This window comes from Neomonachus schauinslandi, chromosome 4, assembly GCF_002201575.2.
Source record: "Neomonachus schauinslandi chromosome 4, ASM220157v2, whole genome shotgun sequence".
NCBI classification, from domain to species: domain Eukaryota; kingdom Metazoa; phylum Chordata; class Mammalia; order Carnivora; family Phocidae; genus Neomonachus; species Neomonachus schauinslandi.
Genome location: NC_058406.1, coordinates 171,631,431 through 171,651,618, shown reverse-complemented (window position 1 = coordinate 171,651,618; position 20,188 = coordinate 171,631,431). Strand labels below are relative to the sequence as shown.

Below are 20,188 nucleotides of genomic sequence, written 5' to 3'. Positions count from 1 at the left end.
AATTGTGATATTGTTTATACAAAGCACACATTTAGCTTGCAGGTATGCAACTGGTGTCCAATAAACTGCCATTCCCTTCCCCCTCCCTGGTTGCTTCATGGGGGGTGGGGTGTCAGCTGAGTTTGTTTTACATGAAAAGCCTTTTGAAGATGGAAAATCCCGAAAACAGAATTGCAGGACTGCAATGCAGTCTCTGCAAACTTCTGAGCCCCTCGACCATGAGACCTGCCTCCTTCACCTCTGCTTTGCTGGAGCCCTGGATTCACCTGCAGAGAGTAAGCAATGAATGTCTCCCTGAACCGGAAGGGATCTCGGGAATCACCATATCCCAACCCCTTCATTTTACAGATAAAGAAATTGAAATCCGGAGCACAGAAGTGACTTGCCTGGACCATAAATCAGGTCAAGCTAGGGTAAGTACCAGTTCCCTGACCCCCCTAGTTCTGAGCTCTTTCCATGATACCTCACTAGCGCAAGGTGTTGAAAAGCAGTGCCGTGGGATTTCCTGGGATAATGCATTATCCGCGTTGCTGAGCATTACAGAAGATAATTAACGAGGGCACTTGTACGGATGAGCACTGGGTGTTGTATGTAAGGGATGAATCACTAAATTCTACACCTGAAACTAATATTGCACTGTATATTAACTCACCGGAATTTAAATAAAAACTTGGAGAGGAAAAAAAAAAAAAGTAAATCCTGAGTCAATTTAGGGAAGTGTCTTCTTGAGAAGAAAATAAAAAACACACCAGCGTTCTCCGGCTCTTCCCAACTCCGGCTGCCCTGGGACAGGTGCTGTGGGCTGGCCTGTGAGCGAGGGACCAAGAGGAGGTGGGGAGAAAGGGAGGATGGAAGGCCCATGATTTCCCTCCGTGTCCACTGGCCTGTCTGGGCTGCTGCCCTTGGGGTCAGACCCACTCAGCCCCGGCTCTCAGTCTCCAGTGGCAGCAACTACAATTCCAACACCAGCCCCCCCACCCCACCAATGAAGCCTTCCTGAGAGAAAGCAAGAGAGATGCCACAGCTCCATGGACTGGAACTGACTGAGGCAGCTCTAATAGGCCAGAGATATGGCTGTGCGGGGAAGAAATCCATATGTCTTCCATCAGTAGTCATAGCATTGCCTGGGGCGCCAAGATGTAGATTCCAAACTGTGCTTGGTATTCTGGAGGTGTCTCACAAGGAAGCCTCCAGCCACAGTCTCTGAGGCTGGCCATCACATGGTTGCTGCCACCAAGGAAGGACTTGTTAAGTGCTTAACTACCCTGCCAACGGTTGACAGAAGATCCAGTTGCTTTGGTCCATCTTCCCAAGCGGAGTGTTCACAGATTAACCTCTCTTGACTATTCACTGGAACTGTCATTAAAAGAACTACCAGAAACAGCTCACCGTGGTTGCACTTCCAGTTACCCGGGGAAAGACTAGGCTTCCACTAGGCTTACACACTGAGATACTACCTCTAAATACAAGGGGGATGAGAAAAGAGAAAGCACTGGGGCGCCCGGCTGGCTTAGCAGAGTGTGTGACTCTTGATCTCAGGGTTGTGAGTTTGAGCCCCACATTGGGCATAGAGATTACTTTAAAAAAGAGTGAAAGCATATGAAATGGGTAAAACTGAGCCTTGTTAAAACATTCAGTACCTCTATGCTTCAGAGCAAAGTTGTTCATTCATTCATTCTTTTATTTATTCATTTGTTCATATGACATTTATTATACATTGTATACCTGTATGCCAGGCACTGTGAAGAAAATGAGGAAACGCCAAAGGAAACCACCTCAGGATGATGCAGAGTGACAGGGGCCCATTAATTCTGATTGGAAACTGACTGAAGGTTGTCCCTCCATCTATTCATTCATTCACTCCCCAAATACTTGCTGAGCATCTGTCTGCTCTGTGCGAGACCCTGTTGTAGGTTCTAGGGATGCAGCATTGGATGGACTAGACCAAATCCCTGCTCCAAGGGAGCTTACCTTCTCATGGGAAGATGAGAGGTGGCCAATAAACACAGAAACGTGTCAAGTTATGTCAGAAGCTGTGAAGGAAAGTAAAGCAGGCAAGGTGCCAGGCATCAGGGGATGGAGCCTGTGACTTCCTCATACTGTGAGGTCGCAAAGAGGGATTCCCCAGACTCCAGGTCAGGGACAGGAGCCCTCTACTTTGCCTGCTGGAACATGCAGGATTGAGCCAGCAAATTCTATCCCCCAATAACAATTAAAAACACACTGAAGAAAGCATCTACATATGGAGGGCTTCTGGCAGAGGCTCCACAATGCCAGAGGCTGGTGGGACTATTTCATCATCCTCTTCTTTTGTTTACCATAGCCATCAACAGGGTAATAAAACCAGTCTAATTCATGCACTGTGCTGGAAGTACCTTATAAAAAGTGACTACAAAGCACTTGGCAAAATGAAGTGCTGGTTACATAATAAGCAAGTAATAATAAAGGTCATCTCTGGGTCAGGGAAGCAAGGGTAAACCTCCCTGGCACCATTGTTTTAATCATTCTCATTAATCTGAACAGGCAAGATCATGTATCGCCTCATTTCCTCCAGAGCAATAAAGTGTTAAGAGGTTCATTCTGATCAAATGTCAGAGGGTCCACAGCGATCACAAAAGTGTAAATGAATTTAAATGAGGCTAAGGGAGAGTTCCTCTCACGCTCCTTGCTACTCCAGAAAAAAAGAAGTTAAATACAGTTAGGACGTAGCCATTGCTAAAATGATTATCACCGGGGGAGAAGGAGGAAACAGATGTGTTCTGAGTGTCAACTACATGCTCGTGTAGATAATGTGCTAAGTGCTGTATATTTAATCTTTTAAAGGCCACTGAGAGTCAAGTGTCATGATTGTTTGTTAGAAAAACTGGGATCAGAGAGGTTAAGCCACCTGCATAAAGTTACACAGCCTGTATGTGGCAGAATGTAACCCACATTTATCTAACTCCAAAGTTAACAGCAATCAGGTGCACAAATCCAAGCGGGGAACACAAATGTGTGCCATAAGCTGTTAGAAGACAAATGGGGGCAGTAGGGTTGCTGTGAACTGGAAAACATCTCATTCACCCAAACACGAACAAATGCAATGTGTATTGAAACACTTTGCAGGAACGTAAAACACAAGCAGAGGATGCAATTCAATTTGTTTACTTCAGGGGTCACCCCAGATGAGCTGCAAAATGATCTGATGGAAAAATCCCTTTGATAGGAGACAAAAGACCAAAGGTATGGCCCCTTCTCCCCTACTCATGAGCTGTGTGAACTTGAATAAGTTTTTAATCTCTCTGTTGCTGCCCTTGGCTTGATTATAAAAAGGAAATCTCTCTGTCCAAAGGCAGAAGGCTGAATCTGATGACCGTTCAGATGCCTCTTGTATTTAAGATCTAAGAAAATCATTGTTGGAAAACTATGGGCATGAAAATCACCAGGTACCACCAAATTCCTGAAGGGGTCACAAAAGAATTTAGTTCTCCATGAAGGTTAGCTTGGTGAAGGTTAGTTCGGCGATTACCAAGAGGTCAGCTTAACTTCCTGCCACATTCACTCAGACACACACACATACGCACTAGCCCCCCCCCCCCCCAGAGACACAGCAGGAACAAACACACACAGGACAGTATGTCATGACCCAGGTGGCCACTGACCTTCCAAATACTGGGTTCAGTTGTTTGGGGATGTATTTGTCCCGGTCTTTGATTTCCGTTTGGCCAAGCTTGACCACAATGTAGGGATCCGCTTTGCCATCCGAATCAGCGGGGCTGAGATTAAATGCCTGGAGAGAAAGAAAATTCTGTTGGTCCAGTGGTTTCCAACATTGGCTGCACACTCAGATCACCTGGGATTTTTAAAAAATATGGATGCCTGAGTTCCATCCCCAGATTCTAATTTAATTGACCCTGAGCTTTGGGACTTTTAGAAGCTCCCTAGATGATTCCAGTGTGCATCCAAGGTTAAGAACCACTGCTTTAGCCTCTCCATTTTGCTGCTGAAAGAAAAGTTATTGGCTTTTCTCAAGTTGAACTTTCTCTGGAGCCATCTCCCCAGTGGAAAGCAAAGCTTGGCACAGAGTAATGAGCACTATGCTGGACACGAGCCAGAAAGCATGACTTTGAGTTCTAGTCCTATTTCTTGTATGATCTTGGGCAGGCCCCTCTCCAAGATCTATCTGTAAAATCATGGGGAGGGGGACGTGAAGGCCCATCCCACAACTGATGGGCTCTGAATCCATGACTCCGTCAGGCCTGCATTTAGCACGGGCCAGCTGAGTAGTGGTCTGTTTCTCAGAGTGAGGTCTGCTTCTAGACAAGCTGGGCCTTAACCAATCCCAAGGAAATGCTTTCTAAGCGAAGGCCCAGATAGGGGGCTGGTGAGAAACTGTAGAAATGAGAGCTGAGTGAGAAACGATCCCACTTTTAGGACTCTGTCCTACAGATGGAATACATAAGCACACAAAGCTCTGTTTTCAAGGATGCTCATCAGAGCATTGTTTTCTAGACAGATTTGTAAATAACCTGTATGTTAATTACTTAGGGAGAAATCCAATATAGAGAAATCCAAAATACCCTTTCCCCATTTGCTCTCATCACATCACCCAGTTTTAATTCCTCACGTAGCAGTTATTTCTGACATTCATCTCATTTATCTGCTCCTCTGTTTATTTTTGTCCTTTCTTAATCCCCACACCACCCGCCCCCCCCCGCTAGTGTGTGATCTCCATCAGAGCAAGGGTGCCGTCTATCTTGTTCATTACATTATCTCTAGGACCTAGAGCAGAGTCTTAATATTTGTTGAATGAATGAATAAATGGGAACTACATTAATTCAAGAAAACACTAGGTGTCTACTACAAAGAAGAGGAACACCTATATGTACTGATCTGGAAAATGACCAAGTTATACTATATAAGAGAAAAAGAGATTAATATGTAATGCATGAAGCAAGAGTCTATTAAATAAGTACTTAGATGTAGCTGTAGACAAGCGTAAATACAGTTGACTCTTGAAAACATGGGTTTGAACTGTGCAGGCCCACTTACATGTGGGTTTTTTTCAATAAATATGGTACAGTACTGTAAATGTATTTTCTCTTATGATTTTCTTAATAATATTTTTCTGGTCTCTAGCTTACTTTACTATAAGAATACAGCATATAATACATAGAATACACAAAATATGTGTTAATCAACTGGCTATGTTATCAGTAAGCTTCAGGTCAAGAGTAGCCTTATTAGTAGTTAAGTTTGTGGGGAGTCAAAAGTTATATGTGGATTTTCAACTGAGAGGGGGGTCGGCACCCCTCACCCCCACATTGTTCAACTATAGATATGGATGTGTTTACATAGTCATAAGAAAAGTGAGTTATTTCCAGGGATAGAATTGCAGAGGTGGGGAGATTTGATTTCTTTCTTGGAGCAACTTTTAAGTAGTAGTATTTTTTACATTTTTGGATATTTTATTAAATTAAAAGATTTTTTTAAAGATGTTATTTATTTATTTGACAGAGAGAGAGAGAGCAGAAGCAGGTGGAGCGGCAGGCAGAGGGAGAGGGAGAAGCAGGCTCCCTGCTTAGCTGGGAGCCCGTCTTGGGGCTCGATCCCAGCACCCCAGGATCATGACCCGAGCCGAAGGCAAATGCTTAACCAACTGAGCCACCCAAGTGCCCCTATAAGATTTTTAAATTAACTTATTATTTATATTTTCCCTAAGTATTAAAGAATAATTCATCTTTGTTTTATGCCTCATTTATGTTTCTAAAAAAGGATATAGGCAATTTGAAGAAGGAAGTTAGAATAAAATAAGCCTACTGCAATCAAATAGGATTATGAAAATCAACTCCAAGGGCAGGATAGGAAAACAAATACATGAACCATAAAGGTTCAGCAGAGATTTGCTTTGATTGAACATCAAATGTGGCCCCAAGCTTCCGGGCAATCAGGTCAAAAAGTTTCATAATTAAAGTGTAGTGCTCTCAACCAAGAAACAGACTCTTAACTACAGAGAACAAACAGATGATCACCAGAGGAGGAGGGTGGGGGATGGGGAAATAAGTGATGGGGATTAAGGAGGGTACCTGTCGTGATGAGCACCCGTGATGTATGGAAGTACTGAATCCCTATGATGTACAACTGAAACAATATTACACCGTATGGTAACTAACAGGAATTTAAATAAAAACTTAAAAGAGGAAAAAAAAAGTGTAGTGCTCTCATTATCAGAAAGTAGGAAGCCTAGAGCAGAAAAGATACTTTTCTTGGAAATATATTTGAAATGAAATTTCTGACCACGACAATGCAGAGCCCGAGCCTAGGGGAGGATTTCACAGGGATAGCTGTTCTGCTTTGCCCTGGTTTTGCTCTCTTGCCTGTGAGCTTCCTGCTCCAGGCCTATTTGGTCTTCTTTCCAGCTATCAGGCAACCACAGAGAGCAAATGAAGCTACCCAGAGCAGTCTTACATGCCTGCGAAGTATTTTCCCTGAGTGAAAAGCCAGCAAATGTGCACATTACCAACCAAACTTCATACCCCCCGTTATGGACTGCAGTGTGTGCTCTCAACATTCTGTGTCCAAGCCCTAACCCTTGATGTGACTATATTTGGAGACAGGGTCTTTAGGGAGCTAATTAAGGTTAAATGAGGTCATAAGGGTGGTGCCCTAATCCAAAAGGACTGGTGGCCTTATAAGAAGAGGAAGAGACACCAGGTCTCCTTCTCCCTGGCTCTCTCTCTTTCTCACTCTCCTGCTTGAACTCTCATTATGTGTATGTGTGTGTGCATGCACGTGCTTACATGCTTACAGAGGAAAGGCCTTGTGAGGACACAGTAAGAAGGTAGCCACTGACAAGCCATGAAGAGAGGCCTTACCAGAAACCAACTCTGCTGGCAACTTGATCATGGACTTCCAGCCTCCAGAATGGTGAGAAATAAATGTCTGTCATTTACCTCACCACCGTCTGTGGTACTGGGTTATGGCAGCCTGAGCAGATTAAGACAATCCCTGAGTAAACAAGAACGGCTTACCGCAACAACATACACCCTGATCAGGACTTTGACGGGGTGGTTGGGTGGAATGCCTTGCTGGATTCTGAGCTGCCCACTGTCCTCGATGCTGGAATCCTTGGGGCTCTTGTAAATGCAGAAGGAGCCCTGGAACAGTAAAGCATGACCCAGTGAAACGAGATGGTCATATGTCCCACCAAAGCCCTAGAGGGCATAGTGCTGGGAAAATGAGTGGAGTCTGGGACCCAGCAGGACCTGGGCTGGTGCTACCCTTGTGTCTGGGGGTCCTCAGGCAGTCCACGTAAACTGCTTGTGTCTGAGGTGCTTCTCGGTATGTCAGTGAATCGGTGTTGGTACAATAACAGCCTCCTCATAGGGCTGTTCGGTGAGGAATGTGGATAGGAGCATCAGATGGGATACTGAGGACCTTTAACACACAGGGAGCTGAGCTGGTGCTTTCCCCCACTAGGTCCTTCGAGCCTTACTGCAGTATTCCTATTTTCCGATGCTGCCAATGAGTCCCATGGAGGTCAAGTCCAAGATCACGAAGCGAGTTAGTACTACAATATCAGAGAGGGGCCAACTGCAGTCTCTGTGCTATTTCCAGCACACGGCCCTGCACCAAATGGCCCAGCGCACAGCAGGTCATAGTAAATGCCAACCACTTCTTTGTGATGCTGACACCGAGAGTCTGCCAGGATGAACAGCTGGTGTTTGATTAATCATCCAATTAGTACATCTGCATAAATCATCGATTTGGTAGGTCAGGGGTGAGAGAAGCAAAATAAAATTCAGTGATCCTTTTAGGTAACAACTCTGTCTCCTTATATCCCATCAGACTGAGTTCCGACTCACTTCATTGACCACAAGCCAAATATTTCAAAAGACCAGGGCTAGACCTTGTGGGGTTCTAGAGAAGCTCTTGCATAAAGACTAGGGAATTTTCTTACACACATCCCGCACCACAATCTCATTAACAGAATTGAGTCACATCAGTCATTTACAGACAGGAGAGCCAAATAAAAGGGTTAACTTTGGAACTTGCCTTAAACTTCCCTATGACTCGGTCCCCATCCAGGCCATGGTCATCCTCCGTAGACTTGCCTCTGAAGAGTTCAAAGGTTTTCACCCAGTCTTCAAAATGGTTGAATTCACTCTCGAGATCACCCTCATATATCTTTAGGGAGAAGGGAGAAGAGAGTGCTCAGAGGAAGGAAGGCCCAGGATTGATTTAATGAGAAATGCCAAGATTCTCCAAAACTAGCCTTGATATATGCCCATTCAAAAAATCTAAGAGGCCACAGTTCATTTATTTTTAGCAAAAAAAGGAATATGATTGACTCAGCATTCCTAGAACTAGCTACCACTCTGAAACTTATAAAATCTTTTGGCTAAACTTTGAAGTTCCAAGAAGTATAGCTAAACCAAAATTTTTTTAAAATATATAATATATTATGATAAATATGATAAAGCTTTTTATAGCAAATTGATATCTGGTTATTGTATCTAGACTATAATATTTTGAGGACATTCAAATCAATAAATGTCCATTAAGCATCTAACTCTTAACACATATGAAATAATGGAATATTTTTTATCATCATGCATATAGACATGAATTTTCTAAGTGTGAAGTTACATATATATATGTACTTTAGAAATGCAAAATTGAATTGAGTTTTAGGTTTGGTAATATAATTAAATCACTTATGCAAATTTCCTATCAAAATTACTTATCTAAATTTCTTACATGTAATTTTCATACTCCTAATTTTCATATCCATAAATATGCCTCTAGCTAATAGCCTCTGACTAATGTTAAGATTGGTCTGATGGAGCTGACTTTAGTGAGAGTTAAAACTCCTGCTATTTGGGGGCATCTGGATGGCTAAGTTAGTTAAGCAGCCAACTCTTGATTTTGGTTCAGGTCATGATCTCAGGGTCCTGGGATGGAGCCCTGCTTTGGGCTTCATGCTCAGTGGGGAGTTTGCTTGAGGATTCTCTTTCCCTCTGCCCCTCCCCCCAACTCATGCTCGCTCTCTCTCTCTCTCTCTCTCTCTCAAATAAATAAATAAATTAATTAATCTTTTTAAAAACAACTCCTGCTATTTTGATCATATTTTGAGCATGATGATGTCAAGCTCTGAGAGGTGAGCCAAGGGGAACTCATTCACTGCAAGTTACCTTGCTGGATCCAGGCTAACCAATGTAAGTTATGCCCCTTCTCAATATGAGGACACGGAAAATAGAAAATTAGCAAGCCCCATTGTCTTGCTTGCCCGCTTGTTAAGGTTCATTTCTCTGCATCAGTGATTATAATGAAGACAAAGTAAGTTAGTTCAGACAAAGGCATTACTAGGGTTCACTGAAACACTAACAGAACCCCCATCTGGAGCTTCCCACCCCTGGTGAAGATGGCCGTGTCCACACACCTGCAAGACAGCCAGGTTGGGAATTTCGTCTTCTTTGGGTTTCTTCTTGAGCATCTTGTCCTTCTTCTTCTTTGGCCCATTTTCTATATTTACCACCACCTCGTCTGGTTTTGCCTCTGTGGATATTTAGTGGAAATTGTTAGACTTCTCAGTGCTAATGAGATGAGAAGAAACAGAGTCAAGCTCCCTCTTTCCCTTTGTTCCTGCAGGTGTCAGGACTTTTGTTTTCAAAAAGAAATAGTAACATGTCACTGCAGAGTTGCTACATACGGCCTAAAGTCTGTGTGTTGCAGGATGGGAGGTGACACCACTCACGGAGCAATGCAGTGACAACAGATCCCCAGGGCCAGGCAATGTTCTGGCCTGTCCTGGTGTAGGTAAGAATTCATTAAATTAGGCCCAGAGATGGAAGGAAGGAAGGAAGGAAGGAAGGATGTTGCCCAGTCATCCAACTGGCTAAGAAGTTGGTAACTTTTTATCATCATGCATATAGACATGAATTTTCTAAGTGTGAAGTTACATATACTTAGAAAATTGAATTTTCTAAGTGTGAAGTTACATATACTTAGAAAATATGCATGTAACTAAATGTACAATTAGTTACATTTCCTCTCAGATCTGCTTAGGGACTTGAGATTCATCTAGTTCAGCAACCTGAGGCTCAGCTATGTTAAGGGTCTTGCATCAAGTCACAAATGTCATTAGAGAGATTACTCAGGAATTTTCCAGGAGCAGTCTCTAGGAAAACACCATCTGGAACAGACCTCTAGCTCTGCTCTTTTCCAGCATATAAATTTGAGCTAGCTACTCAATCTCTTTGTACCTCTGTTTTACCATCTGCAAAGTGAAGATGCTGTGGCTAATGTCATGAGGCTGGTCTTGGGATTAAATCTGCCAATTAGGAGTGGTTGAGGAACTGAGTGAGCCTGGTTCTGGTTCTCCTACTTCTCTCAGTGTCACCTGAAAAAGCACCACCACTTGCTATCACTGTTAATTTTAGGTCAAGACCTACCGATGGCCTGAATCGAGTTTGTGGTCATTTCAAATCCCTGCCCTCTTTCATTTGAAATTCTGCCAAACCAGATCTACCGGATCCTTAACCGAATTGGGAACCTAAAACCCGGGTCACCTCTATTAAAGTTCACCACGCAGAATCTGGCCCATCATGCCAGCTTCCTCCTGCTTTTGCTTTGCTGTTTCTACACCAAGACAGGAGCCAGCACTGAACTGGGTTCAGGAGACCTGAGATCTGGTCCCAGTCCAGCTCAAATCAGCTACATTTTTAGAGTGTTGTCATGTTCGTGAGCTTGTTCCTCATGTGGGAAATGAGGGAGTGGAGCACGAGCATGCCTCCCACTGCTTCCTTTTAGTATATTCTAACCCCAATGGCCAGATTCCATGCTCAAATAACTTACCTGCATTGCCTCTTTTCTCCTTGGGATTGCTCTCCTTTTCCTTTGAGAAAAGAGGGAGATTAGATTATTGACCCTACCATGACTCATTTATGAGTCCTGATGGCCAACAGTTCCAATTCCATCATCTCAGCCTTCTGCATTCTTGGAGACGCCATTTTAAAAGACTATGCAAACTGTGTCCAAGAAGCCCCCAAGCGAAGCTTCGCTGATAGACCAGGACCCTCCTGCAGCAAGATACCTGTCCCTACAGAAGAGGCGCCCATGTGTCCGAAAAAAGCACTAGCAAGCAGCAGACTTCCCTGCCCTGTGTGCACAGCCCCCTCTCGGCTACTACCTCTCTCCCCTCTTTTCCCACCTCCCTGGAGCATCACCCAGTTGGCACCATGAGTTCTATCTGCTGGCACGCCAGGCTGTTGGGTCTTTGGGTTGGTCCCAGGGGTTGGGGAGGTTAGCAGGGTAAGGAAAAAGGGCTGAGCCCTCCCTGGGATTGGTAGTGTCCACTGCAACAACAGGAGGGAGTTTGGAGGCAGGGGCCACCGTTTGGCTTGTTTATTTAACTATATATCAATACTCACGTGTAGCCCTAGATGAAGAAACTATGGTCTTAACAAACGAAAGAATCAGAAGATTCTATGCAACTGAATGTGATACCATAGGACTAATTTTCCTTTCCTTGTTTACTTAAGGATGAGACGTTTTACCAAATTCAGCCCCTGAGATTTTGCCTGAATCTCTTGACCCACTTTCCAGTGGTTCTCCAGTTTTGTAACTCAATATCTTTCTTGTTCCATATACACAAAGCTCTGCTCTGGCAACCTGTTCATTATTTGCATTTGCTAAGGCTAACTCCTCTGCCTTTACATTGGTAGCTTCCCATACGAACTTAGAATCCTGCTGGAGACCTGGGGCCCTTTGATCTGGCTATCTCCAGGTGCACCTGAAGCCCCTATTGCTATACCCATCTATCCAGAGACCCCCTTTCTCATGGCTGGACCTTTCAGAGTCTGACAGGGGCTAGATCTCTAGATGCTATGCCGGACTGAACATCCTTCCAGCATTTACAACAGAGCCTGTGTCCTAGGGTCAGCTCCAGCCAGAGGGTGAGGATTTTGCAATTCTGGATGCTTCCAGGCTTTGACCCTTTCTGTAGTTAAAAGAACTGCACCTGAGTGGGGCCTAACCTATAGTAGAATCTAGAAGGGGATAATATGGGTTTGCAGGGGTGTGGGAGGGTGTTGTGGAGGGCGCTGTGTTTTCTTATCCAATCCCTTGACTGTCACAGTCAGGAGACACTCTACCTTCTGTGCTTTCTTCAGGGAGGCATAATATTTGGACCACCAGTCAATGACGTTTTCAGCAGATTCATCCGCTATGGTCCTCTTTCTCCTCTTGGTCGACCTTCGAGAAAGCTTCCTGGCATCCTGGCAAGGGATGAGGGATGGATTATTAGGGAGGCCTCATGGATCTGCCTGCTGGTGGCTGGCTGGTTTCCTGAGGAAGGGAACACACAGGTCCCCTTGGAAGCAGATGAGGGTGTGAGCAGCTTTTGAGGCTGTAGCTCTCTGTAACATTTCCATAAATGATACTTTAATCATCCACCCATGCATTCACTCATTTATTCAGTGAACATTTACTATTACTTAAACACACAGATATGAGATATGGTGCCTGACACTGGGGATGAAAGGGGAATGAGAAACAATCCCAGCATCAGGGAAGCTTCATTCAGTAGAGGAGACAGGCAGGCGGCATGATACAGTGTGCTATGGCAGAAAGGCATTAGTTGGGGCGCCTGGGTGGCTCAGTCATTAAGTGTCTGCCTTCGGCTCAGGTCATGATCCCAGGATCCTGGGATCGAGCCCCGCATCGGGCTCGTGCTCTGCAGGAAGGCTGCTTCTCCCTCCCCCACTCCCCTGCTTGTGTTCCCTCTCTCCCTGTCTCTCTCTCTGTCAAATAAATAAATAAAATCTTAAAAAAAAAAGAAAGAAAGGTATTAGTTGACAAGCAATTAATATAAGTTTTGTGATTCTCAGTTTCCTCTGCTGGGGACAATCCTACCTGCCTACTTCACTGTTGGGAGGATTAAGCGATGTCATGTAGACAATTTCCTGTTAGCGTCATTTCTGATGTGAATGGGTCCAAATCAATGACACCAGCAACCATATGCAGGAGGAGACAGAGGGACAGGAGAGGCGGTGATGCATGAATAGGAGAGAGGAGGCATTTGGGGAGAGGACAGTGGTCCCATGACAGACTCATCATGTACTCATCATCTGTCTGCTCTCAGACATCTCTGGAGTAGCTGTGATGTGCCAGGTACTCTATCAAGAGCAGGGGATACTGATATCTTTAAGAAAATCATCTGTGACCTGGAGGGGCCCACAATTTTATGGTGGCAATGCACACTTAAGCCGGAATTCTAACAGGAAGTGGCAGGTGCACTGCTGGTAGGATGCAGAGAAGCCCTTGGGGGCCAAGGAGGGTCATACCGAGCATTGATACAATAGGAACAGCCTGAGCAAATATCCATTAATCTGTCCTACTCTGCTTTTTATTTCAGCCTTTACCATGAGCTGGGCAGGCAATCCCTCTGGACTTTTTAAAAACTGGCTGCTGCTTCATCAGTTGACACACCAGCATTGTGCACGCAAATTTATGACTTAGAAAGATTCATCACATTCATGTTTTATGGTTCTTTGTGTACTTATCCCTCTTGCCTTCCAGAATCTCAGCTAAGCATTTTGCTTTAGACTCCAGGGAATACGTCTTTTTTTTTTTTTTCTTACTTGTCCTTGTACGAAGTAGGTCCTAAATATTTATGGAATGGGTCTAGATACAGAAACTATTGTTTTTCCAAGCTAATTAATTTAGAAGAGTTTCTGTTCAATTAAATATGACTGTCACAGTTGGCTAGCACTTGAATTTCATATACATTGGCTTATCTGTGAAGTGGATATCAGTATGTTCATTCTACAAATGAGGAAACTGATGCTCAGAAACGTGAAGTTGCTTGCTCACAGTCACACAGCTAATAGGTGGGAGGCTTAGTATCTAGAGCCTCCAAAGCAAAGCTTTGCAAATATGAAAAGGAGTTACATTCTGACCTTAGCTTTACCATCTTTGGGTGGCTCCTGGGCTGCCGATTTGGGTTCAGGCTCAAGCATAGGAGATGAGTCAGGGATATCAACCACGCTGCTTGGTTGAATCTGGGCAGAGTCGGGTACCACTGTGGGAGGCGGCTCAATATCCACATAGATGTGATCTGTTGGAAGCTCCTGTGAGAAGCCAAGGGATCCAGAGGGCTCAGTGGCTATTGACAAATCTGAAAGAGCTAAAATTGGAAGTATATCAGGTCAACTGGGTTGCAAAGCAGGGTGGTCATTTCAGAGATCCAGTACTGAGAGTCAGACAGATCTGGATTCAAATATGGCAAGTTCTTATATCTCTGACCCTCATTTTCCTTATTTACAAAATGATGGTGAAAAATCCCATCTCACTGGGGGATAATCAGGATTCAATAAATGCTTGTACTTATTATTGATCCTTCAGAGCTATTTTAAATAACTGTGGTCATAAGGAAAGTGCATATCAAGGTTTAGGGCACAGGTCCTCTGTGTGGGTTTTCTTTTCCCAGTCCCAGTTAACTCAGGGAAACTTTGGAGGCTCCAGAGGTCTGTGAGCTCCCAACTGCAGGCTAGACTCTGGACACGTGATTACATGTGCTCATCAGGGAGCAGGGGTAGGTTCCTGGACTTTGTGAGATTTTTAACTGGATTGTTGATCCAGTGAAAAGATCATAACACTGTCCTTTCTTGCCAAGGGTCCTCTTCTCTCCATTTTGTGCTGTAGAATCCAGTACTCAGAAACATTTCCCAGTTGGGAGCCTCCGGAGTTTCTGTTCCCCAGCTGCTGATTTTTCAACAGAAAATTGAACTCCATAAACACTTGATAGGCATCTACTCTGTGCTGGGCACAGAGATGGAGAGATCAGTGGGTCAGAATAGAAAGCTCAGAAATAGACTAGGGATATATGGCTACTTGATTTATGAAAAAGCTGACAGCACAAAACAATGGGGCAAGTAGACTCTTTTGGGGGAAAATGATGTACTCTATGGAGAAAAATGTAGCAAGCTCCCTATCTTAAACCATGTACAAACACAGAGAACTGCAGATCTAAATGTGAAACTTAAAAACATAACACTAATAGAAGAAAATATAAAACAACATTTTTGTCACCAACAATTGAGAAAGCGTTTTCAAACAAAATTCTGGAAGAACAAGCCATAAAGTTTAAAATTCAGATGGATATGATTACATTAAAATTAAGAATTTCTCTTCAAAGATGGGGATCACAGGCAGGTTAGCTTAGCAGTTATCAGAGTAGGAGAAGATCTGATCTACAGGATATAAACATCTAGAATATACCAAAAAGAAAATTTAAAAAAACACATAAAACTTGGGCAAGGGATGTGAGCAAATCACAGGAGGGAAATCAAGGTGGCGCAAGCATGTAAAGAGATGTGTAAATTCAGGAGTAATCAGAGACAACCAAGCTGAAATAAAAATGAGATACCACTTTATACACAGCAGAGTGACAAAAACCAAACCAAAACAAAACAAACGCTCAGAAAGGTGGATAATAGCAGGTGGTATTGAGAAAGAAGCAAATGGTACTCCAGGCGCAGTAATGGTAGGAACGTAAACTGGTGTAGACTGGTGTAAACCAGCACAGCTCTCTAGAGTGCCCTCTGGTAGTAGTACTCCGTGGAATTACATGTGCACATTCTCTGGGAACCAGTAATCTCACTCCTGGGTGTATATTCCAAAGAAAATCCCGCACAGGATCCTCCCTTGGGCAGCGCTCACAAGGATATTCGTAACAGCATCATTTGTGGAAGTGGAGACTTGGAGGCAGCCTAGGGGTCCAATATGAGGGGAAAGGAAAAGCAAAGTGGGGTGGATCAGCAGGTAGTGGTAACAAACTAACGTACACACAGCAATATGGATAGATCTTAAAGCATTGCTTTGAGCACAAGAGTAGGAAACCAAATGAAGATTACAGCATCGTGTTATGTATGTCATTTAAATTGACTGAAATTTTACAAGGAGGGGCAGTGTGGGGCCTGCAGTGGGAGGGGGCGGGAGTGGGGATGGGGCATAAGGTACAGGAGGGCAGTGGGTATGAGACAGAAGCCTTGACCAGACCAGTGATGACTACCCAGCACGAGCAGAGAAGTGCAGTTAACTCCACTCTGCACCTGAGATCCAAAAGGGAACAAATCAAAGTAACATCAAGCAAAGAAAAATGTCAGGGAGTGGAGGCGGAAGGGAGCTGGACTCATATTCGTGGAAGCCTTCTTAGAGGAGCTGACCCTGATGTCAGTCTTAGAGTCAGAACCTGGCAGCTAAAGAAGCTGAGGGGACTGCAGGAGCAAATTCTTCAGAAAGTTCGACTTGACGGTGGGGCTCCCACTTCCTGTGGTGTCCCCTAGCAGGCCTCTGCAGGCACGACGGCTTTGTAGTCTGAAGCTCCAGAATCTAGAAGGTGCTTCCTACCTTGCTCCGCTTGGGTTCCGTCCACCTGGGAGGTGAGGGCCGGGGACTCCTTGGATTTACACAAAAACTGCTTCAAGCAGTTGATGGTGTAGGTGCCCACCAGGGTGCTCCTCCCAAAAGCTCGCCAGTCCACCACGCAGATGCTCAGGGGCGGGTGCAGAAGCTCATTCTCAGGCAGCTCCTGGGAAGAGAGGCCAGGGTGAAGTGGGGAGCACTGCCTGGGCTGAGCCCAGCTGCTGGTGCCCTGCTGACCTCTTGAGGGGCAGGATCAAAGCAAGCCAGGCACCCATCCTCCCTCTGTCCCTGCCTTTTTGTTCTGCCCTCCGGGTCACCCCTGCAGCTGGCCAGAAGTCTGGAGCATTGCCTTCCAAGCCAGGGAACAATTATCCATAATATGAGGGATGGCACTGACAAGTCATCCCAGGTGTAAAATGCAAAAATCACAGACTGCCAATTCAACTGAACGCTGAGCCAGACCCAAGATAGAAAACAGATGAAAGTGGACACATTAAAAATGGAACTGAGGGTAAGGGGCCAGTGCCCTCCCTCTCCTGTCTCCCGGTGGCCCCAGAGGCTCAACAACGCCCAGTGTGACAGGTTTGCAAACACCGTGCACATCCTCTAATTCCACTCTCTGCTGATTTAGAAATGTGTCCACTGGAGCTGTGTCACACAAAGCAAACGTTCTTCACAGTTAGTTCCAGATCAGAACACAAATATGTGTGTTGAAATATTGAAATAGAAGCTCAGGTGTCAAAAAACATCACTTTAGAAACGTAAGTTCACATGCAAGCCGCTGACATGGTACATACAAATAATTTTTTAAAAATCTAACCACTAAAATAAGTTTCGTTAAGGAACCTTCTAGGCCAGTGGTCTGCAAACTTTAGCATGCATCAGAATCACTGGAGACTTTGTTAAGCCAGAGGCGTCTGGGCCCCAACCCCCAGCAGTTTCTGATTCAGCAGAACTGGGGCAGGGCCTGAGAATCTGCATTTCTAACAAGTTCCCAGGGGATGCTGATGCTGATGAATTGGGGGCCACACTTTGGGAACCACTGTCCACCTGCTTGGATTTACTGAACCTTTAAAAACAAGACAATGCAACAGCAATAACAAAAGTCCATTTTATCCTGGTCTGAGATTCTTGCTTTTTACTCAGACTGTTCTTCCTTGTAGGTAGTGGACACCCAAAACTCTGAAGCATCTCCCCAAGCCAAGTGAATGAAGGAGGGGGTCCCATCTGTGGAAATGAAGGGAATGAGCAGGCAGGAGAAGGAGAGGCTGTACCACTTCGAAAACGTCTGCCTGGACGCTGAAGTTCGGGTTGTTCTTGTAGCTCTGGATCACACAGGACTTGACTCCTCGTCCCCCACACTCGATGAGGACCTGAGGGCGATCCACGGAGAGCAGCTGCACCTTCTTCATTTCTCGGACTCCCCAGAAGAGGACCTGACGAGAGGACCAGCAGAGCTGTCACTCAGAGACCCCGGGAGGAGCCGGCATGCAGGTGTGGGTGTGGGAAGTCAGGTGTGCTGCCCGGGAACTAAAGTATGTTCTTCTGGGACAGGACCGAGCAGCTCCCTGAGAGCCCCGTTCTGGCAGCTATGCCTCGTTTCCACCCCGCAATCCCCTCAGACAACACAGGCAGGTATGACAATGCACCACTGCCCTTAGCCCCAAAGAACAAGTCAGTCCTCCCCTGCACCATACCTCCACTCGGTATTTACTCAGCACTGGCCGAATGTTGGCGGGAACTGGGTAGATCTGGGCAACATCCGGTGAGTCAATGGGAGGGAGCCCTTGTAGCCCAGATGAAGGGACCTACCACACAGAACAAGTGCTGGTTAGAAGGTGGGGGAGAGATGAGGAAGACCAGCACTGCCAAGCAACCACCTCATCCATATGACACTCACTTAACAAAACGAATGTTTCCAGCTTAAAGTGTAGCCAAGACAGTGCATTTCACCACACTTAATGATTTATTCATTGACAAATATTTATTCATTGACACCTCCACGAGGGTGACCAACATTTAGTGAGCACTTAGAATGTGCCACAAAGTTAATAGGTTAATAAGCTTTTGGTAAGCTCACAATACAGAGGGGAGAAGAAAAGACAAATGGGTCCTCACAAGCTGATGAGATCACATTGGAATGACAGCAGAGGTGTGGAGAAGGGCTCTAGTCCGGTTCTGAGCGCTGAGACTTAGCTACGCCCTCATTACATACTAGTACAAAAGAGATTCATTTTTATTTATTTTTTTAAAGATTTTATTTATTTATTTGAGATAGAAAAAGCTCGAGTGGGGGGGGGCAGGACTGAGGGGGAGGGACAAGCAGACTCCATGCTGAGCACAGAGCCCAACGCAGGGCTCTACCCCAGGACCCTGAGATCATGACCTGAGCTGAAGGCAGACGCTTAACTGACCGAGCCACCCAGGAGCCCCAAGAGATTTGTGTTTAGTCAAATAGAGACTACATCTTCATCAGTGAAACAGAAATGAAGCTTTTTGAAGACAGACCTCCAGAATGAAAAGGTTATCATTTCCTGTGCATTTGAAGATACAGAAACTGCAGGAGGATAATCCCCGTGCTTCACTGAAATCTCACACAAAGAGCTTGGCAAGTCTACAAAGGCCACCCCACACTGCAAGGCTTGGCTCAATGCGTACTTCTTCCAAAAAGCCGTCCCTGATTTGACCCCAGTCACTGTGGTGGTTCTCCTACCCTTCGGTCCTTGGAATGCAGTGTGTTCTCTGTGGAAGCTTAGTGCAGAAATTAGTGGCCTGAGCCCAGAAACCAGGCCCCGCTGTGTGACCCTGTATGAGTCCCTTCCCCTCTCTGGGGCCCCAGATAGTGGGCCCGATGACCCTTCAAACCCTTTGAGAGCCAGATGCCCTGGGTATGTTTTTCTGACTTGACCAAGAGGAAGCCTCTATTTACTTCATTTCATTCTCTAAGCCCCTTAAGCAGTGCTCCATACCCAGTGGACTCTTGATAAATGTTTATTGGCTGACTGACACATTAGCTCCATATGCTTAAAAAAGCTTAATTGCTCCTCAAAACAGGCAAAGCACAAACATATCACCATTTCTTCTTCACAGACATATTCTAGCTGGCAACGACAGATGCGGTTAAGCTAATTACGAGAAAGCTCAGACAAAGAAGACAGCAGACACCGTGGACGCCAAAGAGGCTGGAGACAGTGAAGCTGCAGAACCAGATGAGATAAAGGCGCTGGAAGCTGTGAGGACGCATGCCCAGTACCGCACGGCCTGAGCGACTGAGCCTGCAAGACCTCGCCTCCCTGAGAAAGCTGACTGCTTCTCTAGCTCTGGAGGGAAAGCCACAAAACAGCTGTGGTGGTGGCATAGTCTGGTGCCCCTGGCTGGGCTTTGATAAAAGTACCACATGTTTCCTCATTCCGGGGCCGCCAGGAAATGTTCTGAAGAAGCTTTGTCCCACAGTGCCTGACAGATGCCCTTGAACTCAACACCAACCCTGAAGGGCTCTGCGTCATGGTGTAGACTGTGTGGCTGCTCCCAGCCATGGGTAGACATTTTCACAGGGAAATGGGTTGGCTACTGGCTTACGAATCTGCGTGGTGTGTAGTTACTCGGCACACGGGGCCAGAGGAAGATAAAGAACAGTTATAAATGCAAGAGGGTAACCATCAGAGGTGGGTTGAATAGGTTGGTCCAAAAGCCAATTGCTCTAATAGCCCAGTGGAGACAATATATCGGGACCTCAAAGGAGATCCAGATGCAGGGCCAGGACAAGGACCTAGGGTGCAAA

At 45.3% G+C, this 20,188-nt stretch overlaps 1 protein-coding gene across 1 annotated transcript in view; it reads right to left on the bottom strand.

Moving 5' to 3' along the window:
• FER1L6 (fer-1 like family member 6) overlaps positions 1-20,188 on the bottom strand; it is a 110,567-nt gene that overhangs the window by 25,499 nt on the left and 64,880 nt on the right. Inside the window, exons 22-31 of the mRNA XM_044914306.1 lie at positions 18,105-18,215; positions 17,682-17,843; positions 16,393-16,573; positions 13,941-14,167; positions 12,135-12,257; positions 10,837-10,876; positions 9,422-9,537; positions 8,035-8,166; positions 7,011-7,136; positions 3,642-3,769 (exon numbers count right to left, since the gene is read on the bottom strand). Of these exons, the coding sequence (XP_044770241.1) occupies positions 3,642-3,769; positions 7,011-7,136; positions 8,035-8,166; positions 9,422-9,537; positions 10,837-10,876; positions 12,135-12,257; positions 13,941-14,167; positions 16,393-16,573; positions 17,682-17,843; positions 18,105-18,215 (1,346 nt within the window). The remainder of the gene's footprint in view (positions 1-3,641; positions 3,770-7,010; positions 7,137-8,034; positions 8,167-9,421; positions 9,538-10,836; positions 10,877-12,134; positions 12,258-13,940; positions 14,168-16,392; positions 16,574-17,681; positions 17,844-18,104; positions 18,216-20,188) is intronic.